Raw genomic sequence first — 8,743 nt, 5'->3', positions numbered from 1 at the left:
CTGCACCCCATGCTGTCAATAACCTTGTACATATGTAAAAAATTTTTGTGGGCAAGAGGTAGGGGGCTAAAAATACTGGACATCTGCTTTATTTATGATCTTGGGTTTCAATACATTAATAATCAGAATTAATACACCTAAAAATATATATTTTGTCTCTTTTTTATTAATCATTGCTATGAAATGAAAACACAACGCTCATTACATCCGATTTTTTTTAAATTTATTTATGTAACACAGTGTAGAAAGCTATTAGTTCATAAGCAATGATTCTGTACAATCATCCAGCAGAAAGTTGTCATTTTGTAAGGAATCTCTGCTAATTTTGTTTTTTTTCCAGCAGGGCACTTTTTTTTTATTTCTCCTTTAAAAAAGTGCTTAGAATTATCAGAGACACAACAAACAACCCCGTAAAAGCCAGGCGATCTCGAAACACATTGTGTCCCCGGGACCATCCAGCACTGATGGGGTTAAAGCTCCAAAGGTACATGGAAAAGAAAAAAATATTTATATATATACTTTTTTTTGTTCAATTTTTTTTTTTAGATTCTGTTTTTGCAACTCCTAAAGTGTGCACATAAAACAGGCACAAAAAAACAAATGTGTAATCTTCATGATTTTCTACACCACTAAACACAGCAGTACAATCTGTACAATAACACAGTAGAGGAAAAAAAAAAAAAAAGAAAAAAAGAAATTGAGCATGGAATTAAAAAAAAATTATAATAAAAAATAAATTTAGATTTACTTCTGAAAATGCATAGCGGAGATGAAAAAAATTATTAGGCAATAATAAAAAAAAAAAAGAAGGAAATTAAAAAAAGCAGCAAAAACCTCACGTACACAGAAGAATGCATCCCCAATCGTTTGTAAAGCAATTTTTAACCAGGACTGATTTTTTTTTTTGTCACAATTCACAAGAATAATATACAACCGGTTTTTAGGATCTACATGATAAATAATCAGGAGAGGCAGCTACTCATGCACTAGATTAAAGACAGCTATTCTCTTTACAGTACACAAAAACATTCATCGAATTATGTTATGTAAAGACAGAGAGATGTTAAGAGAATACATTACAGATTTTAGTTTATTAGTTCAAGCATCTACTTTTGTTACAGCACAGCTGTCAAAAGGCGGAAATGAGTAAATAATAAAACAGTGTTTTTTTTCCCTTTTTTTGTATTATTCTCTCAACATGACTTTTTTTTTTTTTAATTTTCTGTTTCTATATTTATATATGTATAGAGTGGAACACCGATGGGCAGTGAAGCAATCAATCTGCTGTCCGAGACCAGAGGCTGCTGTGGTGTTCTCAGTTCTGCATCTGTTCAAAGAACTTATAGGTTGGGTTTTCATATCCGTTTTGCTGCATTTTGGTCAGGTGGCGCTCCTCGGGGGTCACGGCAGCATCAACCTGTTAAGAGCAGAAGGGTAACTTTATTTTGTGGAGGTCCTGGAGCAAAACCTGTACAAACATCCGCTTTATAAATAAAAACGTAAAAGGTGTTTTTTTTTTAAAATCATACTTACCTAGGTGGATGTAGCATCGCAGCAATGCTGCATTTGTCCCTTGCCAGCTCTGTAGTGAGAACTGAGCGATCAAATACCGCTGATCGATCAGTTCTCAGTGCACCGTAAGAAGAGAGCCGGTGACTGTCAGTCACTGGCTCTCTGCTCTGCCGTCCATGCACTCACTGGAGCGCTGAGCTGTGGAGGGGGCGGGAGCAGCTGGCTCAGGCTCTCAGTGGCTCACTGAGGGCCTGAACCAGGTGATGGTCCAGGCTCCTGGATGGATTCCAACCATATGGTCACGATCTTTCCCCAGCCTGGACCGGCTCTGTAACGACAGCAGGCTTCAACCCCATTGTCAGCTTAAAATTGGTCACAAAAGTGCAGTCCTGTGATCCAAAGGAGAAGTACAGCAAAACAAGCTTTGTCTTTACGTCTCCTTTAACCACTTAAGGACTACCTCATGTACATGTACTGCGGCAGGGCTGTCCTTAAGCGCAAAATCACGCACCTGTACATGATTTCTGTTGTTGGCTCTGTGGTGCACACCGCCGTGCTATCGCTGTGATTGGACACAGCGGTAGTCAATCAGCGGGTCCAGCAGCCGCGATGCCTGCCAGGACCCACCGATCGTTCGCTGGAGAGGCGGAATGGGGGTCTGCCTATGTAAGCAAGGCAGAATGCCATTCTGTCAGAGGGGAAGAGAGAGATCTTGTGTTCCTGCTAATCAGGAGCACAGCTCTCTCTCTTCTTCCAGTTAAGCCATCCCCCCCCCCCCCCTTAGAAATCACTCCTTAGCAGCACACTTAACCCTTTGATCGCCCCTGATGTTAACCCCTTCCCAGCCAGTGTCATTTATACAGTAACAGTACATTTTTTCACTGATCACTGTATTGGTGTCTCTGGTCCCCAAAAAGTATCACTTTGTGTCAGTTTTGTCCACTGCAATCCCGCTAAAAATCGCTGATCGCTGCCATTACTAATAAAAAATATTTAAAAAAATAACAAGTCCCTAAATATATCCCATAGTTTGTAGACACTATAACTTTTGCGCAAACCAATCAATATACGCTTATTGGGATTTTTTTAATCAAAAATATGTAGCAGAATTCATATTGGCCTAAATTGATGAAGAAATGTATTTTATAGCAGAAAGTAAAAAATATTGTTTTGTCACTTTTTTTGTTTATAAAAAAATAAAAATAAAAAAATGCCAAAAATAAAAACTGCAGAGGTGATCAAATACCACCAAAAGAAAGCTCTGTAAAACAAGGACATCAATTTTATTTGGGTACAGTGTCGTATGACTGCACAATTGTCAGTTAAAGTGATGCAGTGCTGTATCTCAAAAAGAGGCCTGGTCATGAAGGGAGTAAATAAAACCTCCCAGGGCTGAAGTGGTTAAAGATGAGTTTCAGTTCTGCAAAAATTAAAAGTCAGCAATAACTTGTAGCTTTTGACTTTAATAAAAAGACACTCACCGGTCTAAGGAGCCAGCGCTGTCCTTACCCAAGCTGGTTCTTCCCCAGTCTATGGTCCGGAGTATAAGCTATAGCAGTCGAGAGTTTGTTTACATTTGTTCTCCTAGCTACTGCTGGCTATACAGTAGGAGTGATCACTTCTACACGACACCCCTTAATGCATTTCGGGCTTACCTGGCCCCTTCTGGGTTCCAAGGACCAGCGTGATGGGTTTTAAGAACAAAAGTGGCAGGAGATCAGCAAACATCTGTTCGCTGATCTCCTCTAGTTAGCATGAACCTACAGGCACTCAGCTCTGAGCACTTCACAGTTCAAAGCCATCAAACCCAGGCTGCTCTGGCCAGGGAAGAAGCTGAACACAATCTGTGAAGGTTTTTATTTGCATTTAAAGCGGAGGTCCACCCTAAAATGGACCTCCGCTCATCGGAATCCCCCCCCCCTCCGGCGCCACAATCGGCACCTTTCAGGGGGGAGGGGGGTGCAGTTACCTGGATAATCCAGGTAACTGCACCCACTTCCGGGCTAGCTCTCTGCGGAACGGTGCGTACGTTACGCCCCGTTCCGCAAGCGCCCGCCCCCTTCAGCAAGTGCCCCGCTGCCTGCTGGGAAACACACAGCTCCCAGAGGCAGCGGGGACCGTCCGGATTGCGCCGCGCGGCTCGCGCATGCGCAGTAGGGAACCGGGAAATGAAGCCGAAAGGCTCCATTTCCTGATTCCCATACCCAAGATGGTGGCGGCACGAGCGAGCGATCGGCTTCGGGTGCCGACATCGCGGGCGCGCTGGACAGGTAAGTGTCACTATTTAAAAGTCAGCAGCTGCAGTATTTGTAGCTGCTGGCTTTTAAAAAAAAAAAAAAAAAAAACGCGGAGTCCCGGTGGACTCCCGCTTTAAAAGAACATTTTTATTTTATGGGTCCTTAAAAGCAAACAAAATTACTGTCATTATCTCCTGTAAAGTTGAGGAAATGTGGTTTGTCTCATCTACAAGGAGTAAATACCTACTAATGGGATCACCAAAAGTGAAAGAATAATTGGAGCATATTTTAACCACTACAATACAGGGCACTTTCGCCCCCTTCCTTCCCAGCCCAATTTTCAGCTTTCAGCGCTCTAGCGCTTTCAGTGACAATTGCGCGGTCATGCTACACTGTACCCAAATGAAATTGTTATCATTTTGTTCGCACAAATAGAGCTTTATTTTGGTGTTATTTATTCACGACTCCGTTTTTTTTTTTTTTGCGATATAAGCGCAAAAATAGCGGAAATTTGGAAAAAAAACAATATTTTCTTTTTTCTATTTGAAAAGAAATCCAATAAAATCAAATTTTGTCATAAATTTAAGCCAAAATGTATTCTGCTACATGTTTTTGGTAAAAAAAATTCCGTTAAGTGTATAATAATTGGTTTGTGTGATCACGGACATATGTACGCAAATGATCATGTACATATGTGTGCAGGTGATCACGTACATATGTGTGCAGATAATCATTGGGACATGTGATTTTAGTGGGACATATGTGGGGGACATGTTTTTATTATTAGGGACATGTGTTTTTATTATTTGGGGACATGTATGTTTTGGGGACATGTGTGTTTTGGGGACATATGTGGGGACTGTGTTTGTACTGTGTGGTGTGTTGTGTGTTTACACTACACTGATGATCAGTGAGTAAAAAGCTGTAAAAAGCAGCCCATACTCACTGATCATCAGCCGGCTGCAGCGTTCTGCTCTCCTCTCCTCAGCGGTGACTTCCGTGTGAGGAGAGGAGAGCCGATTGCCTAGCAACCGGCTGTTTGTTTACATCACATGACGGCCGTGATTGGACACGGCCGTCATGTGATCAGGAGGGCCAATCACAGAGCCCTCCTGCCGATCTGAGATGTGCCGTGTCCGGGTGACACGAGCACATCGGGATCGCGCCGCTGCGCGGGCGCGCGCGATCCCGCTACTCCTGAATGACGTTCCTGAACGTCCTATCAGGAGTAGACGGCTCCCACCCGGCCGTATATATGCATTGGCCGGGTGGGAAGTGGTTAAACATGTCCTATTCTGAAAAAGGCCAGAAATAGGTAGCTAGGAAGGATAATAATGGCTCTTGTATTATAATCTGGTCTGTGAGTAAAGCACACATTATACATTTACATCATATGTGCCCACTCAATGGCAAAAGAGGAGGGTAGGACCCGGGAAGAAGTGGCAGAGAAGATTGGCAGCAGACAGAGAGCGAATAAGGGGCAACTCTGGTTTATCAGTGCTTGGGGAGGGCAAACAGCAAGGTAAGTAGCAGACCTACATTTCCACTTAAAGGATGCGATTGCAACAAGATTCTCCAACTTTTTGTAAATTATCATGACAGAAGCAGGCAATACAACATAATGGGCTTACTGCTTTTCAAGGTCACTTGTTAGAAAGGTTGCTGTCTTCATTCAAGCTTATATATAAACAGCCCTTACCTCTACTACACCGTGATGGATGGAAGTGTACTGCCTCTTCTTCAGCATCACTAGTGTGATTACTATAACTGTTGCTATGACAACACCACCAACCATTAGGCCGATAATCGCTCCTTTGTTTGAGCCGACTTCCTCCGCAAAGAAGACCTGAAAATAGACAGATTTTATTCAAATAGCTACCACAGCCTCAAACAAAATATAGCAGAACATATAAGCCAGGTAGAAATCTAGCCCCAGGAGTCCGACATGATACCACTCTGGGAAGCACTAGGAGGAGTTGGATTTATTTAGCATCTGACCACATGCTTGTTCCAGGTCAGAGACTTTACTAAATAGTGAAGCCAGGAACAGAAAGTCAGCCTTGAGTATATGACAGGAACAGCAGGCCCTATAGAGACAGCAGGCCCTATAGAGACAGCGGGCCAGTAATACTGTCTCTAAAGTGACCACGATAGGAGGCTTACCAGTTTCTGGTGATGCACTTCATATCCAGCGTCCATTTTTACTTCTGAGATCTCTTCGGTTTTAATATTGGTAAGCCCCGATCCTTAAAAAAACAAACCAAAATTCAACATTACTACACCTTGCTGAAGTCGTTTTCTGTAACACCTTACAGACACATAATTGATCATATAGTTACATTGTTAATAAGGCTGAAAACATTTTTCCCATTGAGTTAAAAAAAAAAAACAAAAAAAAAAAAACCTGTAGTTCATCCAGAGGAAGACCATAATAATGCATGATACAATAGGGGGTCCACAAAGGCAACTAGGACCAAGATTCTGATATATTCCTATTTCTTACAAATGTTAGTAGCATTTAGAACCAATTACAGTGGTAGTTAAATCTCTTATTCTCCAGTCCCCAGTGCCCTCACGTCATATGTGGTGAACCTAAAGTTAACAATTTTCTACAGAGTTTACTACATGGCCATTTATACATTTGTACAAGATAGTCATGTAGCACCCCCCCCCCCCCCAATAGGGACTGCTGATGAACTGGATCCCTTACTACTGCCCAGCAAGGCACACCACATTTTCACAAGTCAGAGAACAGTCCGTGACTTTGTTTTTTGTTATTTTTGTGGGTTATTAACTTGGACAGGGATGGGATGGAAGGTTATGAGGTACCCACTTGACTTCATCAAAAGTTTGGCAGCAACTTCAAGGACATCTTCCTATATACATTTTATATAGTCACCTCAACTTTCCACCTGCATACACTTGCTTGCTGTCTCCAGCTAAATCACTGTTAGTTGATCTGACAGGTTCTCAGTCAGATTCAGCAACAGCCCTTTACAGGCAGGAACTTCTAGATCCTTGTACACCTAAATACAATGATCAGCCTGCACTCCTCCTCTGGGACTACTTATCCCAACACCACCTCTTCAGACACTGCCAACCTGCCTGGCTGCAGCTGCCCCTTTCACTAGCCCTCCAGGCTAACTCTCCACACCAGTCCTCCAGACTGATTCTTCACCAGCCCACCTGGCTGACTCTTCAGGAGATCTCCTGGGGAAGGATGGAGACTTAAGCACACCACTGTCTTCAGGGACAACTGGCTACATGTGGCAGTCTCCCCCACTTGTTAGTCCCCAACAGTGCTGATCTACTTTCACAGTCCTCTCTTGCCCCTGCACCTCCTGGAAGGGCTTCCTCCTGTGTGTTTTGCAGGATCCTTCCAGCTCCCAAGCCCTGGCCCAAGACAGAACACCCCCCCCCCCCACCATACTAGAAGGCACCCCTGAGGGTCACAGCCTCCTCAGCACTGTATCTCCATTTTCCGCCTGACAGCCCCTGCTGGCATGGCTCATGCCTATTTATGAGGTATGCTCTGCCTCTTGCCAGCCCACTCCTGGGGAATGGCTGAAGCTTCAAATATTGCAGGCAGCTCCACCTAACCAGCACCCACTAGCTCTAGAAGATTCTACAACCTTCTAGACCAGGGGGAGGCACCAGAGGAGTTGTCAGGATGAGTCATCCAGCCCTGAGTCTCTGAAACCTGACCCAGATTCCTCAACTCAGGCTTAGTCCTGAGCTAACTAAAATGTTCCTATCCTAACACAAGCTACACTACTTCTAGCACACACTAGGTGGTGCTACATTTATATCCTCCTTAAACACTAGCCAACGCCGCTTATTGACTCATCCGATAAGAGAGGAATCACTATTAAATAATGACTCTTTTTCAGCATTGTAAATGTAAAGATGCAATGCTAAGCATTAAATAGATTAGCACTGCGCGGTCGTGCGATGCTTTACCCAAACAAAATTGTCCTCCTTTTTCCCCACAAATAGAGCTTTCTATTGGTGGTATTTGATCACCTCTGTGGTTTTTATTTTTTGCACTATAAACAAAAGTAGAGCATCAATGAGTTGAGATTTTGTGATGTCACTGTGGTGTAGCTCACCGTTCTCCTTGCTGGAGGCTCTAACATGAGGAAGAAAAGCCCCGTCTGCCATGACAGCCACCTCTACACAGAGACATGGTGCAGAAAAAATAAAGAATAATAGGGGAACTGGATTCAGAAGGGTCACTAAAATGGTTACTGTGCATACTGGCTCTGGTTCCAAAAAAACAGGATTCCGCTCAGAACAGATGAGGGACCCAGAGTTGAGAATCCATTCACATACAATCCAATGAGAATGCCCAAAAAAACATCCAATAATGCAAGGTTTTTAATGATTAAATAGATTCACAGCTGAAAAGATCAAATGCCCTTCAGGGGCCAAACACACTCCCCTGTTGGTTACAGTGGTGTGAAAAAGTGTTTGCCCCCTTCCTCATTTCCTGTTCCTTTGCATGTTTGTCACACTTAAGTGTTTCGGAACATCAAACCAATTTAAACAATAGTCAAGGACAACACAAGTAAACACAAAATGCAATTTGTAAATGAAGGTGTTTATTATTAAAGGTGAAAAAAAATCCAAACCATCATGGCCCTGTGTGAAAAAGTGATTGCCCCCTAAACCTAATAACTGGTTGGGCCACCCTTAGCAGCAACAACTGCAACCAAGCGTTTGCGATAACGTGCAATGAGGCTTTTACAGCATCCTGGAGGAATTTTGGCCCACTCATCTTTGCAGAATTGTCCTAATTCAGTTACATTAGAGGGTTTTCGAGCATGAACGGCCTTTTTAAGGTCATACCACAACATCTCAATAGAATTCAGGTCAGGACTTTGGCTAGGCCACTCCAAAGTCTTCATTTTGTTTTTCTTCAGCCATTCGGTGGTGGACTTGCTGGTGTGTTTAGGATCATTGTCCTGCTGCAGAACCCAAGTTCGTTTCAGCTT

General features: G+C 43.0%; 1 protein-coding gene across 4 annotated transcripts in view; it reads right to left on the bottom strand.

Annotated features, from left to right (window-relative positions):
- Nucleotides 1-283: 283 nt before the first annotated feature.
- The window catches only part of APP (amyloid beta precursor protein), a 349,255-nt gene continuing 340,795 nt past the window's right edge, over nt 284-8,743 (bottom strand). For all 4 annotated transcript variants that reach the window (XM_077480033.1, XM_077480032.1, XM_077480035.1 and 1 more), the window contains 3 exons: nt 5,913-5,995; nt 5,449-5,595; nt 284-1,417 (listed from right to left, as the gene is read on the bottom strand). In XM_077480033.1, the coding sequence (XP_077336159.1) occupies nt 1,316-1,417; nt 5,449-5,595; nt 5,913-5,995 (332 nt within the window). In that variant the 3' untranslated portion in view covers nt 284-1,315. The remainder of the gene's footprint in view (nt 1,418-5,448; nt 5,596-5,912; nt 5,996-8,743) is intronic.

Source organism: Lithobates pipiens, unplaced genomic scaffold (assembly GCF_037356315.1).
Source record: "Lithobates pipiens isolate NorthernLeopardFrog02 unplaced genomic scaffold, aLitPip1_a1.2 Scaffold_16, whole genome shotgun sequence".
Taxonomy (NCBI): Eukaryota; Metazoa; Chordata; class Amphibia; order Anura; family Ranidae; genus Lithobates; species Lithobates pipiens.
The sequence above is the reverse complement of the archived record's forward strand: the minus strand, read 5'-3'. Positions and strand labels throughout refer to the sequence as shown.